The 17,951-nt window shown below is 49.4% G+C and overlaps 1 protein-coding gene across 6 annotated transcripts in view; it reads right to left on the bottom strand.

The window, feature by feature from the left end:
• SLC44A5 (solute carrier family 44 member 5) overlaps positions 1-17,951 on the bottom strand; it is a 793,737-nt gene that overhangs the window by 53,422 nt on the left and 722,364 nt on the right. For all 6 annotated transcript variants that reach the window (XM_078668567.1, XM_078668577.1, XM_078668593.1 and 3 more), the window contains one exon: positions 14,821-14,894. In XM_078668567.1, the coding sequence (XP_078524693.1) occupies positions 14,821-14,894 (74 nt within the window). The remainder of the gene's footprint in view (positions 1-14,820; positions 14,895-17,951) is intronic.

Genomic DNA, 17,951 nt, shown 5'->3' with positions numbered 1-17,951 from the left:
CCAGTCCTGTCTTAAACTCATTAAATGCATTCAGACATTTTTGTAGGCTGTTAGCTGTCAAGGTCATCAGGACTGTATCATCCACATAGGACAATAAAGGTACCAGTTCACATTCTATTCTTGGAAAATCCAATTGTTGTAACAAAAAATGCTCTAAGCCATACTAAAAATAAGAAGGGGGGCAATATACAACCCTGGCGCACTCCCTCAGTTGATGCAATTAGATTGGTCTTTTGTCCCCCTGGGCCATACCGGATAGCTACAGTAGTAGATGCATGTAGTCTGCGCAACAGAGTAACAAGCAGTTCCTCAAATCTCATGATGTCCATTAGTGTCCACAATTTTCCACTGCAGACCGTGTCAAAGGCGCTGGACAAGTCCATGAAGGCTAAGTGGATCGAAACACCCCTGGCTTTCATGCACTTGCCCATCTTCATAGACAGGTTGAGTCATTGCTCAGTCGTTCCCCTTCCCTTCCTGAAGCCAAATTGGATATTCACTATAAGGCCAGAGGTATTGGGCCATGACTCCAGGTGTGCAAGGATTACCCCTCCCAGCTGCTTGCATTAAGGATCTATTATAGAAATCAGTCTATAGCATGTGGTGTCATTTCTATTTCCCTTTTAAAAAATTGGCGCCACCACTGTTTTTTCCATGATGATGGAATACGGCCCACAATTACTGCTTTAAAACATTGAGTAACAGAGGGGCCCATATTTGTGGGTTGCTTTTAAATAGGCCCAAGGACACACCTCCTGGCCCTGGAGCTTTTAGGGGAATACCTTTTCTCAGTGCCTCCTCTACTTCACTTAATGAAAGCAATGTACTAAGCTGTTGTGCGGTTTGTGTGTTGATACTTATTTCCTCCTCACACTCGCTTAGTAAGACACTCTTTGGGTTGAATATGTTGGTGAAATGGGTCTCCCAAGCCACCCCCGTTATGTTAGTATCCACGGTCCTTGTCTCATTGGTGAAGAGTGGGCGATTTAGAGCCTCCCAGAAATTCTTAGAGTCCTTCAGGGAACTTGCTCTTTCGAGATCATCCCAAGCCTTCCTTCTCATTTCATCCTTTCTCTGCTCAGTTACCCTTTTATAGGTCTGCCTGGCTGCCTTTATCATATCCCTATCAGGGGGAACTGTATGTAATGCCTCCTTCAATTTATTTTGTGCCGCAGAACACTCGGCGTTAAACCATCTTATTTCAGGGAGGCTGCCTTTTCTCGCTGGTCTAAGCAAATTCATGGCCACGTCATCACAAATAGTTTCAAAATGTTGTATTATTTCATCTGGCTGTGGTGTATCAGTTAAACAGGTCATTACTTGTGTTAAATTTGTTTTAATAATAGACTCCTCAAAATCCTTATGATTTATCATGTTCCATTTTAGCCTTATCCCTTGATTGTGGTTCTACTTTGTAAAACAGTCAGAGAGCTTAACCTTTTGTGCCACAATATGTAAAGAGTGTCAGATATTGCACCAATGGGGTACTAACCAAAGTATCAATCATACGTAGGTCGTACACTACAATAATGGAGTTTAACACGTCACCCTGTGTAGTATGTTTAAAATGTGTCAAAGGTTGGTCATTGGTATCTACCAACCCACAAACCTTACTCCCACTGTGCTGACATAGGGTGCAGTTGAAATCTCCTACCCAAATAATACACAAAGGGGAAACCCTCCATGCTACCTTAACAATCTCCAAATCGAGCGAGTTGATAACCCCAGAATTCTGTGTATCGAAAATATTGTAGTACCAATTGATTAATAATATAGGTATGTTGGAGGAGGAGCTACGCGCGGATCCAAGATGGACTCGTGAGCAGAGGGATCCCGAGACCCCTTCCGCCACCCACATCTATCCTGGCATTAATCCTGAATTGGTTGACGGGTATTTCATGCTGATGCCCTGCTGATATTGAAAGCTTTTCTCGGAATTTGATTTGGCCACCGGGAACTGGACTTGCTGCACCCTGTAATTTGAGGCCTACGGTGACGAGAGTCCGGGGGTTTTAGTTCCCGAGGTGCCCAGGTGGTAATCGAACAACAACGGCTGGAGGGACGCCTCCGTTGCCCCTGTGGCACTTTCGGTTTCGATTTCGGTCATCATTGGTGTCGACTCATCGCTGTTTGATACTGCTGCCCTGGCTTGGTTGCCTTCTCTCCTCTGGCTGTCGTTCCTCGACTTCTCGATTTACTGCGCTTGCCACAGAGTGATTCATTCTTCCCAGATCTCGGAGGAGCCTTCGGAGCTCGTCGATCACCATGGCAGGCAAGCTGGACGCTGAGAGGCGCAACACCAGAGGCCCGAATCGAGGGGGAGCCGCTCAGACCCAGACTATTGAACGCTTTACTCGCCCGAAGGGTTCCCCGGGTGGTCCGAGCAAGGCCCTCGTAGATGCTGGCGACGGTCCTCCTGCGAATGAGGAGCCGACTTTGACGGATGTCATGGGCGCTATTGCCAATATCCAGACTTCGATGGGTCAGCAATACGAAACGCTAGCCACTAAATTGGATACGGTTGCGATTGAGGTCAACCTTATCAGGACAGACCTGGGGAAAACCAACGAACGGGTCAAATCTCTGGACGTAAAGACACCAAGCTTGATTACAGATGTGTCGGGTCTTCAGACCGAGGTCCGCGATCTTCGCGTGGCCAGAGACTCGTTTACCCGTCGGCTGGATGATTTTGAGAGCCGAGCCAGACGCAATAATGTTCGCATTATAGGTGTTCCGGAGAATTCTACGGATGTGCCAACGGACCTTTTGGTAGAGGACCTTATCCAAAACTATTTGACACCGAAGGGCCTTGGTAAACTTTTTGCGGTGGAGCGTGCTCATAGGATTCCAGGTGGGAAGCCCAAGCTCGGGGCTGCTCCGAGGCCTATCATAGCCAGGTTTTTTAACTTTCGTGACAGAGACGCTATCCTGCAGGCCTCCCGTACTAATGGTCCTACCAAGTTTGAAAATGTGTCGGTCAGTTTCTATCCGGATTTCACTCAGGAGGTGCAGAAGCAGCGTATGGCCTTTACGGGGGTGAAGCGACGCCTCAGAGATATGGAACTGAAGTATGCCATGCTTTTTCCGGCTCGCCTGAGGATTGTGTATAATGAACGTACATTTTTCTTTGATCGTCCTGAAGTAGCTAGTGACTGGCTAGACTCCTTGCCGATGCAACACACCAATTCGGAGAGTTCGAGAGGTGCCGAAGGCGGCCTGGAAGAACAGGATCAGTGAGTCGGTACCGATGAGCCATTATTGGACGCTTTGCAGCGGCTCTGTGATAGTTCTGTTTTATACGTTGTTGATACCCAGGGGTGGGGGGATTCGGGACTCTTCCTCCTCAGGGGACATTTTTCTCTCTCTTCTTGTAGGTTAGTTTAATGGGGCGACAGGCACACTGCAAGTTGGGGTGGCTTTGTGGTCTACCGCAGGGGTGCAGGGTGGGGGGTTGTGTGTTGAGGGCTCTTTGGGGGGAGGTAGGGGGGTGTTTTCTTGTTTGTTTGTTTCGAGGCTCTGATTTGGTTGCTATTTTATCCTTTGTGCCTGCTTTGTGGCGGGGGGACTGTTGGTTTCTGTTTTGGATGGCGGGTAGGGGGCTGCGGGTGCTGAGCTGGAATGTTAATGGTCTCGGAGATAGAATAAAACAGGGGATAGTTTCACAGTATTTAAAGCGACACTCCCCTGATGTTGTTCTACTACAAGAAACGCATCTGGTAGGCAATACGTGCCGTGCACTGAATAGAAGAGGCTACCGTTTGGTGGCCCACTCTGGATTTACCGCTGGATCGAGGGGGGTGGGTATCTTGGTTAGGAATTCCCTCCCCCTCGAGGTAGATGACGAGGTGTTGGATGATAGGGGCCGTTATGCTGCTGTTGTGGGTCGCTGGGAGGGGAAGACGATCTCCATTTTGTCTGTGTATGTTCCCCCTGGTCTACAGTCCACCACATTCTCGGATTTGGGGGGGGTGGTCCTGGGACTCCGCGATGGTTTGCTGGTGGTGGGTGGGGATTTTAATTCGGTTGTCAGTGGAGAGGAGGATCGCAGCCCACGTAGAACCCTCCCCAAGTCGCAGCTATGGTTGGGAAATTTCATGGATACCCTGGGATTAGCGGACTGTTGGAGGCAACTACACCCTGGGCAGCTCCAGTATACCTTTCATTCGGGGGCCCACGGTAGTCTCTCGCGACTTGACTATATCCTTGTACCAGCAGCACAGATGATATCCGTGAGAGAAATTAGACGACTGTCGGATTTTTCTACCGATGAAGTAGCGCTCGCTATCCATGCACTTCGCCCGGGTAAGGCTTCGGGCCCGAACGGTTTGCCAGTTGAGCTGTACAAGTTGTGTCCCGACAAAATGGCGCCGTACCTTCGTCGGTCGTTTTTGGCGTCACGAGATCTCGGGCTTCTTCCCCGAGATCAGAGACTGGCGTCCATTGTGGTCATCCACAAGGACGGTAAGCCTCGGGAACACTGTTCATCATATCGGCCGATCTCGCTTCTGAACGTAGAACCCAAGGTTCTTGCTAAAATTCTTGCGAGCCGCATGATCACGGTGATCGGCGATTTGGTGCACCCTGATCAGTCCGGATTCATCCCCCACCGTAATACGGCACTCAATCTTCGACGCCTCCATGGTGTCCTGGCGAGGGCGGGGTCTCTTACTGACCCGGCCATCTTGGTTTCCCTTGACGCCTCGATGGCCTTCGATACGGTGGAATGGTCATATTTGTGGGCTGCCCTCACCAAATTCGGCTTTGGTCCCAAGTTTATCGGGTGGGTTCAACTTTTATACGAACAACCGCTCGCTCAGGTGGTGGTTAATGGACGGGCCTCGGCTCCTTTTGTCCTTGGGCGTGGCACAAGATAGGGCTGCCCTTTGTCGCCTCTCCTTTTCGCGCTCGCTCTCGAACCCCTTACTGCGTGGCTCCATTGGGAGCCCTCGCTCAAGGGCATACGGTGGTCCCCTACCTTCGAGGACCGCGTGTCGCTCTATGCCGATGACATATTATTGTACCTTACTTCTCCCCGTAAGTCGTTGGGTGTCCTGTTTGATGTCTTGAGCTCTTTCGGAAAGAATTCTGGTCTGATTATCAACTGGACTAAATCCTGTATTTACCCACTCACGGGTGGCCAACCTTCTTTGCCTCGCTTCTGCCCTATACCTATCTCCAGTGTTGGTTTCAAGAATTTGGGGATCTACGTTTCTTTGGACCCCAAAGACCGATTTGAGCGGAATCTACAGCCCCCGTTGGCCCGACTTCGATCGGATGTAGCGGCGTGGTGTAAATTGCCTCTTTCCCCTTTGGGGAGGGTGGCCTTATTTAAAATGATGTCTCTTCCACGATTCTTGTACGCCGTTCAGAACACGCTGGATCTGGTTCCAGCTGATTATTTCCGTGAGATCGAGGGCCTCCAGAGGAAATTGGTTTGGGACGGACGGCCACGCATAGCGCTGGCGAAATTGACTCTGCCTTGGTATGACGGTGGTATAGCTTTGCCGGATGTCAGGCGCTATTATTGAGCGTCCCAGTTGAGTGCTATCAACCACGCCATGTATGGACCTGTTCCTAATCCCGCTTATGATATGGACAGGTGGCAGCTGCCGGGGGGCGATTATAATAGAGCGCTTTACTCCAAGATTGACAGGAGATGTTTGACGGGCCCCACTGCGGTGGCCATACGTGTATGGGATAGCGCAACATCGGCCACAGGCTGGTCTGATAGACTCACTAGGGCGACTCTTTATATGCAGCTGAGAGGCTGGGCGGTCTGTGGTCTTCAAAGGGATTTGATCGGTGGGACCTTATCGGTATCAGCAAAGTGGGTGATCTTTGGGCCACCGATAGGGTCAAAACTTTTGACGAGTTAAAGCGGGAATATACGCTGAATGATAGCAAATATTTCCGATACCTTCAGATCCGTCATGCGCTCACCTCGGTCTTCCCCACTGGTACCTTGATTCCCGAGTCTTCTCCTTTGGAGGATAGAGTGCTGGATGGACATGTTCCTGATAGTACTATTTCCCTCATATACAAAAAACGTATTAATACCCGTTCGGATCTCCTACTACAGCTGCGTGAGGCGTGGACGGGTGACGGGCTGGAGTTGGACGATGAGGACTGGCAGGCTGCAGTGTCCTCCCCTAATGGAAGTCGCTATTCCGGCACGTCTCCGACTGGTGCAGCTAAAGATTCTTCATCGTGTCTATGTTACGGGTCCACGGTTGATACATATGGGTTATTCGGTGGATGGGTTATGTCGGCGTGGATGTGGTTTGCTTGCTACCTTCCTTCATATTATATGGGAATGCCCGTAGGTGGTGGCCTTCTGGAATCGTGTGCATGCGGTGATGCGAGAGGTGACGGGCGTCGGGCTATTTCCTGAGGCCCGACGCTGTCTGCTGAATATTTGGGAACCGAATGACTGCACCGTTGCTCAGACTCAATGGGTCACACTGGGCAGTATGATTGCAAAAAGAGACATCGTTCAACTTTGGGGGTCACATAGGGCGCCACTGATCTCGACCTGGGAGGAGAACATGGACTGGTGCATGTTTCGTGAAAAAATTGTATACGTCTCCCGGGGTAGACCCAGGAAGTGGGTTAGGATTTGGGGTCAGTGGAACGCTTATCGTGGAGAGATTTGTGACCCTACCATTGCAGAACCCCTTGACATTACAGGATCTCCTTGACTTTACGTTCCAGTATTTTGACTTTTTATTCTCTGTGCAGTGTTGCTCGCTCCTAATCCCCGCCACCCATCTCCATGTTTTCTGATGCTTGCTCTTCGTTGTCTCCCCCATACCGCACGTAGCAGACCCCATACTGATACTCTTGCCTCGACTTTTTTCTTGTGGGTTTTCTTTTTGTTGTTTGTGTGTATTAAAACATGAAAACCTTTTATTTATCCTCATCTGACAGGTGCTCCTAACCACATCCTGCTTCTAAGCTGCCGGACCCTTGGGTTGTCGGCTGATGAGCTATGTACTGTTTTAATTTTGCTGATTTCATTACTGACCGGCCGTGTTGGTTGTAGGTCTGTATCTGTTTTCCTTTTGTACAATAAAGGTTTTTCAAAAAAAAATAATAATAATAATAATAATATAGGTATGTTAATCAAATTAAAACACAAAATCAACTGGTACCATGGGGAGTCAATTACTCTTTCTATTCTTACTCATACTGAACCAAAATTAGGGTCGCTAGGCCTCCCTTTGCCCTACTGCCAATGATGGTTCAGCTTGGACAGCTAATGTGTTGTATCCATCCAAAGGGAAATCATCCCTACTCCAGGTTTCCTGTGTACAGATAATATCAAACCTTTTTAACATACAAGACCCATATCTCTTCCAATAACCTTTGTGAAATGCCTGCAACGTTCCAAAAAATTAGACGGAGGCTGAGGCTATTGGTTTGGCAGTTTCACGAATTTAAGAAGTTGCCATCCCCACTATTCGGTGGTCGTTCAACTTGGGTGGCAGTCAGATCTATCCTAGTAGCCTGTGTTGTTTCCAAACCTTTATTAAGGAACTGCTGCGGGGGGTAATAGTTGTATTTAGGGTCTACGGGGGATGCATGCTCTTTAACGCTGACACATATATTAAGAGTAATCTCAAATACATGAACTTATCCACTTGATTGCTCCTTCCGCCCAATAATTTAGATGTGAGTTGGCTTTGTTTATGTGTCTTAGTTGCTGCCTACCCTTTCATTTTCTTTGGCGGTGGTGCAAAACTGCATCCGCCTTTTGATTTAGATTTCTGGGCCCTCGTGACTACGTTTGGCTTGACCGAGCTGACCTGGCGGCCGGTTATCTCCTGACCGTTGGCAATCTCAGGGCATGGGGAATTTGACCTACTAACACGTGACACTCCATCAACCAGACTCTTTTGTGCGCTTAAAGTACTGGGTAGCACTTGAGGATCTAATGACAATCTGCGCTGAGTTAATTCGATTTTGTGCATGAGCGCAGATTCAGCCCTTGATAAGAGGGCATCAAGTGTGCCTACTACCCCTTGGCCGACCTTGGCTTTTGTCATGTTAATTAAAAGCTCTGCCTTACAGCACAAATTAATAACAACCAAAACAGTTTTCAGACAATACCTTCAGTAATCAGGGCTAAAATCATAACTATCGATTTCAGACTGTAAAAAAGGGCATAGCCAGCCTGTCCTCTAACGGCCGCTTAACATGAATCGAAACCCAAAACCTTGCAGGCTCAGTTCAAGTCCTGTTCGGCAAGTGTCCTTTGTCCACATCCAGTCTTGATCTGTAGATGTTAATAGCCTGGCTCAGGCCAGCCTCTGGGCGCGGGTGCAGCGGCAGGGTGGCGTCCAGGCTACTGGCAAATGTACTTTAGCCGTTCCCCTCACGGCGCGTGGCAAACAGTGTTGGCAGTTCCCTTCACGGCATGTGACTGCAGGCGAGAGCCGTTCCCCTCACGGCAGTGATTGCAGCAAAACCAGCAAAACCAGGCTTTTAGGCGTCCTGCGCTGCGGGAGGTGAGCGGTGCTTTTATAACGCCTCCGGGCCTGGGTGCAGCGTCAGGGTGGCGTTGAGGCTGCTGGGAAATATAGTTTATCCATTCCCTTCACGGCGAGTGGCAAACAGTGTTGGCTGTTCCCCTAAAGGAGTGTGACTGCAGGTAAGAGACGTTCCCCTCACGCCAGTGATTGCAGAAAAAATGGCAGAACCAGGCTGATTCCATTTCCCTCTTCGACTGTGTCATCTTTTGGATTCCTCTCCTGGTCACCGTTGTCTTCAGGTTGGCTGCGCATCCAGCTGGAGGTCTTCTGGTGCTCCGCTTCTTCCTGTTTCCCAGCCGGGAACTAAGGAATCCTGCCCCCGGGTACAGTGCTGCTCTTGGAGGGTGTAATGCTGCAGCCAGGTCCCGCGTCTACCTACAGAAATAACAAATAGTGCCTTTCTCTGTGGAGCACTGCATCCTAAATGCAAGAGGTTGAGAAAGAACAATATTTTAAGATGTTTTAACCCAGTTCAGCAATATGGGGGTAAGGAGTTTGACTAGGTTTATGAATGTAAAAAAAAAATCATATTTTTGTTCGATGATTTATTTTATATGCTCCTTATTTTGCCAGGCTACATTTTGGAATCGTTATCTTTGTAGTCTTCAATTAAAATTCCATATTTACACTTCAAACCTCACCACAGTTGCAACACAATAGACGATATCAACATGCTGCAAAGGGCTGAATGATGGAATAATTTTACCGCGTATTGAGGAGAATGAATGAGGTTAATGGCATGGACAGAGAACTGTCTCAATCTCCTCAACCATTTGCATGATATTGCTTTGGGTCATTGCATTTCTGTAAGTATTATGTAATTCTTAAACTTCAGTACAATCCTGTAACGTTATTCTGATGCACAATAAAGACTATGCAGCCATGTATAATGATCGTCCTTTATTTATCTCATTAGCCCTAAAGAGCGCCAAGCCGATCTCTGTCCGTGCCGGCTTTCGCGCCTCTCAATGCGCGGTGCGCGCGCAGCCGCCAAGATGGCCGCCCGCACGTCACGTCACGGCGTGACGTGCAACAACTAGTGCGCGACACTACATATCTCCCTTTTTCCCAAACAAGGAACGTTTAACTTACAGTCCGCTGTCCATCTCAAAGTCTCGAAACCTTGCAGGTCTCACCACGGTTCTTCCTCTCTGGGTTACCTTTGCTGGGGTAGACAGTTTCCCCTTCTCCTAGTTCTCTGTTCCAATCCTTCCCTCTATCGGCGCCGCCGCTCTTCCATCAGTTCTTCTCACTTCCATTTCCATCGCAGCTTCTTGGCTGCCGTCAGGGTTTCTCTCCCCCTGCTGCTCGCCTCTTCTCTGCTGCAACTCTACGCCAGGCCGTTCCTGCTCCTCGTTGGGTTCCTCTATGTCCTCCAGATCTGCTCCTCCTTGATGCCATCGTAAAACTTTGTTGCATCTGGCCATGCGGTCTTGGGACCACACATTCCCATCACTCAGCAAGGCCGCTCTGTCATATACCTCCTTAACTTGCATCGGTTTACTGTATTTTCTGTCTCCCTTCCTCTGCAACGTTGCCAACTTTACTCGCACCCACTCGCCTTTTTCCAGTTCTGTGCTCTTCACATTCCTGCGTTTGTTGTAGTGGTTGGCATATATGGTCGTGCCCTTTCCAAGTTGGCTTGTACCACTGCAGGGGACCACTCACTCGTTATGGTTTTTTCCTTCCACACGCGGTTGTCGCGAGTAAATGGTTCATGACCTCTCAGTATCTGGAAGGGGCTGTACCCCGTCCCGGTGGGGGTGATCCTGTACGCCCACACCATGCACCATATCTCCTTCTCCCAGTCTTTGTCGCTGGAGATCGCTGACTGCACTGCTCCCATCACTACTCTATTGAATCGTTCCACCAGCCCATTGCCGGCCGGATGGTAGATCGACGTACGTTTGGTAATGATTCCATTCTTCTGCATGAAGTTGTTCCACTTATCGGAAGTAAATTGGGGGCCATTATCACTCGGGATAGATTTAGGGATGCCCTCTCTCACAAAAGTGTCCGACAGGAACTTCAAGATGTTCTCAGTGTCCATTGCTTCATCTACCTTTACCTCAGGCCATTTAGAGTATCTGTCTATAAGGACACATACGTATTTTTGGACCCCTTGGCCATCGAGGATCGGGCCCAAAATGTCTATCGACTGTTCTTCCCACGGATTTTGTGGAGGGTCGAACTTTCCTAATGCGGGACGCAAGGGTTTGAGCATCTTGTCTGTTCCCTGGCACTGTAGACAATCCCTGACATGTCTCTCTGCCATCAGATCCATTCCCGGCCACCAGTAATTTTGCTTGGTCCTTAGTTTCATTTTTCCGATTCCCAAATGGCCCTCATGTAGTATGTTCAGTAGCTTGGGAATGATGCTTTCCAGGGGGATGACTTTATCTCCTCTGTCCTTGGTCGTCCATCGACAACTCTTCCCTGACCTCATGGTATGGTTTTAGGTTCTCGCTCGTTCGTCTCTTGTCCGGGCAACCCTTGACGATGTATAACTTCACTTCCTGTATGGTGTGGTCTTCTCCGTAGGCTTCTCTCCACTCCTGATTGCAGATGACTCTCTCTTGGTCTTCTGTAAGTGCTACCATCTCCTCCTTTTCTCCTTGGTCTTCTTCTCCTAGCTCCATGGCCGCCGCTCTGCTTAGGTAGTCCGCTACTCTGTTCCGATTTCCTGGAATGTGTTCCACGTCGTATCTGAATTCAAGCAATTTCAGGGTCATCTTCGAGATCCTGGGCGTGGCACTGGCATGTCCGCTGGATGTTAACACCTTCAGTAAGGGCTTGTGATCAGTCCTCAGCTGGAATCGTGTGCCCCATAGAAACTGCCTGAACCTTGTCATTGCCCACACGACGGCCAACATCTCTTTTTCAATAACACTGTATTTTTTCTCAGTGTCGCTCAATGCACGGGATGCGAATCTGATTGTTTCCAATTTTCCTTGTCCCCGATCTTGCATCAGTACCGCACCCAGCCCCTTGTCGCTGGCGTCGGTCGTGAGTATCGTTACGCCCTGGGGGTCATATCCCTGGAGTGGCACTGCGCCTGCAACGTCCTTTTGATGGTTTCAAATTCACTCTGAGCCTCATCTGTCCACTGGAACGCTGTGCTCTCCCTTGTCAGCATCCTCATGTGGTGTGTCTTTGAGGCGAAGTGCTGCACAAATTTTCCATAATATTCCGCCATGCCCAAAAATGACCTGACCTCCTCTTTATTGGTGGGTGGCGGTGCCTCGTAAATCGCTTTAACGTTTTCTGTTTTCGGCGTGATTCCTTGCACCCCTATCTCGTGGCCTAGGTAGGTTACTGACTCCATGCCCAGCCTGCACTTGGACCATTCGGCTGTGAGGCTTTTGACCTCCAGGGTCTTCAGCACCTTGTTGAGCTTTGCGTCGTGGTCCATTTTGTCTCACCCCATTACCAGGATGTCGTCCTGGAAATACTGGATGCCGTCCATCTCCCTGAACAACTGGTGCATCAGCTTCTGAAACACTGCAGCCGCTGAGGCCAATCCGAACGGCATGCGGCCGAACTGATAGCATCCAAACGGGGTGATGAATGATGTTAATTTCCTGCTGTCGGGGTGCAAGACAATTTGATGGTAGGCTGAGGTCAGATCAATGGTGGAGTACCACTTGACGCCTCGGGTTTTTGCCAACATTTCTTCGATTCTTGGTAGAGGGAACCTCTCCACCACGATATTCTTGTTCAACTCCCTCAGGTCAACACACAGCCTGACCTTACCACTGGGCTTCATGACCACCACCAATGGCGCGAGCCATTCTGCGCACGTGATTGGTTCGATAATTCCTTTCTTTTCCAAGTCCTGTAGTTCTTCTTGAACGGCTTCCCTCACTGCTAGGGGCACGTTCCTCACTTTGTGGGCCACTGGTACGGCTCCATCTTTCAGTACTATCTTGTGTAGGAATTTCTCCAGCTTGCCTACTGTATCCGCGAATACTTTGGGGTATTCATCTTTCCACCGGACCAGGTCTGGCCATGTTTCTGGTTCCGTGAGAAGTATCTGCTCTTTCCCGCCGGGATCTAGTTTGATACCCAGGTCACCTTGATCCAGCCATCCCAATACTGACGGACCTTTCTCTGATATGTACAGCTTGCAAAATGCGGATCGGCCTCTGAACTCGAACTTTAAAGGTCGGAATCCAGCCATCGGTATGCGGTCTCCATTGTACGTGACTGGTCGGATGTCCAGTTTCTCCAGTTCTGGGCCTAAGTGTGGCCTGAAGATTTCATTCCATACAGCTCTCTGGACGATGGTGTAGGGAGAGCCTGTATCTGCCACTACTCTTATCGGTACTCCACCGATCGTCATGTCTAATACTGGTTTGGTTGTCCTTTTGCCGTCCACACACAACACCTGGTCGTATATACACAGTACTGTGACGACTTCTTCCTCTGTGCTTGCCTCCTGGTCTTCATGATCCTGGTCGATGTATTTTACCATGCTCTTGGATGATTTTCTCCGACACACCTTCTCATAATGGCCGATTATGCCACAGTACATGCATTTGGCCCGGGCCGCCGGGCATTTTCTGTCATGTGCTTCGTGGGACCAGCTACCGCATCTCTAGCACGCTCTCTTGTTGTGCCCGGGTTGTTTTCCTGGTGGTCCAGGGTTGCCATGCCATTTCTGTGGACCTTTCAAGGAAGGGACTTTGTATTTATGGTCTCTGCGTGGCTCCTCATCGTCCACCTTGTTCACCATGGGACTGGGTGTCGTTTCCTTCTTCGCAGCGTCTGCACACCTGCGTGCCAATTCTGCCCTTTTTACAATGACCATCACCTCCTTCAGCGTGGTCTCCCCGCTAGCCCACAGCTTGTCCTGTACATTCGTGCTCGTGGTGTGCATCACGATTTGATCTTTGATAAACTCATCTTCCCATGCGTCATATTTACATGTGGCTGCCAGTTTCTTCAGGGCCGCCACATACTCTTCTACCGACTCTTCTGGACGATGTGTCCTCTGCTGGAAATTGAATCTGTCTACTGATACGCACACTGCCGCTCAGTAGTGTTCGTTCAAGTCATAAATGGCATGAGCATACACATCGTCGTCTGTGCTTCCTCTCTCTTTGGGTACCAGGCTTTTGTAAATCCGGAGTCCTTCCGGACCTAAATTGAGTAGTAGGATGCGTTTTTTTCTTTTGGGGTTGAATTTTTCCTCATTTTCATCTTCTAGGACTTCTATGAAGTTGTCTATATACTCCCTCCAATCTTCCCACTTCATAAGTGGTTCTCCTGGTTTAGGCAGGAATTGGACTGGCGCCATGGCGTATCCTGCTTGCGCACTCATCCTTTCACTTTTGACGGTGGGGGATGTGTTCCCTTGGCTTCTGGGACTACCTGGGGTGTTGTCTGGCTCCTGATTTTCAGCTTGAAACTGGGGTTTATCTGCGTCAGCCCCCTCGCCCTCTTTTAAGGTAGCCAGCGCGGTTCCCCTTCTTAGGATGGCCGTATAGACTTGGCGCACTCACCCCTGATTCCGCCTGGGTACTTTCTATCCCCTTTGCGTGATTGTCTTCCCTGTGGGGTGGGGTTGGGCTCTGCCGCGCTCTTTAGGGTATGGTACCTCGTGTGGTAGCTTGTTCGCTCTTCATCGACTGTCTCCTGGCTGCCTGGCTTCACTGTCCTGCTTCTTGCTTTGTGCGTGGGTTCACCGGTGTCCTGCTGTCTCCCTCGGTGTATTTTCCTGTTGGAATGATTTTTTTTTTCATTTTTTTTTTCTTCCAAGGGGCAGGGGCTCAGGATCCTGTCCTCGTCGCCATTGTAACGTTATTCTGATGCACAATAAAGACTATGCAGCCATGTATAATAATCGTCCTTTATTTATCTCATTAGCCCTAAAGAGCGCCGAGCCGATCTCTGTCCGTGCCGGCTTTCGCGCCTCTCAATGCGCGGTGCGCGCGCAGCCGCCAAGATGGCCGCCCGCACGTCACGTCACGGCGTGACGTGCAACAACTAGTGCGCGACACTACAAATCCTGTATTTAATTTTTGATTTAATGCATGATTGTGCATTACAACATTATGAAATAATTCACCAGCCATAGCATTTACAATTCTCCTCCTTTCACCTACGTTTCAACCCGATTATAATGATTTTCAAAGAAATACTACTGAAAATAAGCTCCATTGACAGTGTTTTGAGCTCATTTCCGTGTCAAGTGTTTTGTAATGTAATAAGGCTGCGGTCAAAGAACTGTTAAATGCATACTTTATAATAACCAATACAGCATCAAATACTAAAATTGTCTGCTTACCTAACAACATTCCTCATGAGTAAAAAGAATGCATCTTTTGCTGATGTGCAGAAATTCTTTCCATATATAGCAATCTGCAAATAAAAAGATTAGTTAATGAAAATTCCCAATGGACTGATCCAATGCAGAAACACAAAACGTAACATACTTAAGACAAACAGAACAGACACCAGTAGGTTTAGAGAGGCTTGTGTGGCTACCAACCAAATAGCATCTAACCAGCATCCGGTTTCTTTTAAGTTGGCACCTTAGTAACTGGGCGACACACAAGTCTTACCCTCTTCCTCTGGTAGCTGAAGAATTCAGAAAATAGAATAAAAGACTTAAAGCTAGATTCATGAAGCCAAATTGCGACTGCAATAGCTGCGAATTAGCAATTGCGATCGCAATTTCAAAGAAAGGGATTCATGATAGTGAAAAATCCAAAATAGCGAATTCGCAACATAAATTTTGCGAGTCCGCAAATAAATTCGCTGAATCCTGGAACAAGCCCATTAGCGAATCTGAAATAGCGAGAAACCATGGATTCTGCGAATTCATTTGCGAACTCACAAAATAATCGCAATCGCAATTCAAGAAAATTCGCATAATGCGAAAAACCCGAAAATCGCTATTTGCGACGCGCAATTTAAGGAGAACCCAAACCAGGTGGTAACCAGTAAGGGAAAAAAAAGGAATTTAAAAAAAAAATTAGCAAACTACAAACAGATGCAGGCCTGACCAAACACACTTAAGGACATGCAGCTGGAACCTGAGGACTCTCACAATGCCAGGACTCTACATAGTGGTCAGGCAGCGAAGGCTACAGCGAGCAGCACGGAACAGACGTAGGATCCAGGAGCGGATATTCCGTGTGCGGGTCACCCTTCTGGGCCAAACCAGGGAGCAAATTTACGCAAAGTACCGCCTAAATGGGGCAATGATCATCAAGCTGATCCGGGACCTAGACCCCCTGATGCAGCACCCAACAAGGAGGACCAATGCCGTTCCCACCCATGTGCAGGTATTGTGCAGCCTGCACCTACTGGCCTCCGGAAGCTTCCAGGGGATAGTCGCTGTCGCAGGGGGATATCCCAGCCCACCATGTCCCGCTGCCTAAGGAGTTTCCTGGAGGCTATGCTGACCCGGCTACACCACTACATCTCATTCCCCACCAGCCAACAGGACTTGAATGACACCCAGCTGCAATTTTACAATGTAGCACAATTTCCACATATAATAGGATGCATTGACTGTACCCACATCCACATCTGCCCACCAGCACAAACGGAATACATGTATCGCAACCGCAAGTCCTACCACTCCCTCAATATCCAGATGGTGTGCAATGCAAAGACAATCATCACGGACATAGTGGCACAGTGCCCGGGGAGCACACATGACTCCTTCATATTCCGGCACAGTGGCATTCACACACGACTGGCCAGGGGAGACTTTGGTGAAGGACACCTACACATGCCCCACAATATTACACTGTGATAATGTAGCTGCGCCGCACAGGCACTCACCCTCTGCTCCTATCATTCAGGTGACAGCGGCTATGCTCTCCGTGAGTACCTCCTCACACCATACCTCAACCCTGCAACACCACAGCAACGGCGTTACAATGCAGCACACATACGCACAAGAAATTGCATTGAGAGGACATTTGGCCTTTTGAAGAGCAGATTCCGCATACTGCACAAGACTGGTGGGGCCATCAAATACGAGTCAGACGTCTGCTGCCGCATCGTGGCCGTGTGTGCTATCCTCCACAACATTGCTACCAAGCGCAGGATACCTGTAGACATCTCTGGCAGTGAGTCAGAAGGGGACAACCGACCACCTGCACATGTGCGTCATGCACGCGGCGAGAATCCTGCAGAAGGACACATGCGCCGCAACCAAATCTGCATGAACTATTTCTAGTGCACCCACTCCCCACACCCATTACTTAACTCATGCATGACAACATTAATTATGACATGAGTCAGATTAAGTTAGTCAGAATATTTGTAATTGTTACAGCACAATAAACTGGGCATTCTGCAAACTGGTACATGAATGACATATTGCGTCATATGTCTGTTCTTCAGGAGGGCATGCTTGTAGCAGCAGCATGGCCCTTCATGTTAATGTTATATTGTTTAATGCCGCCTCCGGGCAGATGCTCCCAGCCTCCTTTCTCCATCCTCCTCCTGATTAGGCCGTGAGGCAGCAGAGGGCCTGCTTCTGCGGTGGGGTGCTACCACCGGTGGAATGGACTGGCTGCTATGGCTGGATGTAGCCTCACTTGTGTCGTCAGCCCCCCCCCCGGCCATGGCCGGCAGCCTGCATGCCCTGCACTGCTGTTGACACATGCTCCAGAGCTCTCGCGACGTCCTGGCAGCACTGGACCATTTGGACCTGCATGGCCAAGGAGCGTCGCAAGAGCTGGGAGGTCGCGTTTCCAATTATGTAGTTGGACCGCGTGTATGCTGACAGGCGGGTCAGCAGTTGGCGGTGTCTGCGGCGGTTGAGATCCCGCTGCCTGTTCATGGCCTGAGTGTTGGCCTCCATAGCAGCTGTCATCCTCTCCATGCGGTCTGACATTAGTGCTACATTTCGGGCGGTCTTGTCCAGTTGGAGGTGGATAGCCCCGAGATGACGGGCCTGGGTCTGATGCACATGTAGCATTCGGCGCTCAATGGAGAGCACACCTGGTCGCACGTTTTGGCCCCTGCTAGCACGGCAATTGTTAGTGCGCTGACCCCTCACCAGTCCGCTGGACTGGCTCCTCACAGCCGCAGGTTGGCGAACTGCTGCTGGTGTTGCATGCCCCACTGGTGGTTGTGTGACGGGCAGTGCTACTGCAGCGCGTGGTGGCACAGGGGTGGCACTGGCCACAGGGGCAGGTGGTGTAATGACCGCTGGTGCGGCAGCTTGCCCTGATGGTCCGGGCTGTGGGAATAGATTTGTGTCTCCCTCTGTGTCCTCCGTGATGTCCTCAATTACCAGGCCATCGCTGTCTGTGCTGGGGACTTTTACGCCACCTGTGATGTAAAGTGGACGTTGATTAGTGACATGTTTCTTACACATTTAGGCTTCCTACATGCATGCAGACTACCATTCCCTGAGTCGCTGCAGGATTGACTCTCACTAAACATGTCTGG

The sequence above is a fragment of the Lissotriton helveticus genome, chromosome 1_2 (genome assembly GCF_964261635.1).
Source record: "Lissotriton helveticus chromosome 1_2, aLisHel1.1, whole genome shotgun sequence".
In the NCBI taxonomy this organism is placed as follows: Eukaryota; Metazoa; Chordata; class Amphibia; order Caudata; family Salamandridae; genus Lissotriton; species Lissotriton helveticus.
This window is presented reverse-complemented; position numbering and strand designations above follow the sequence as displayed.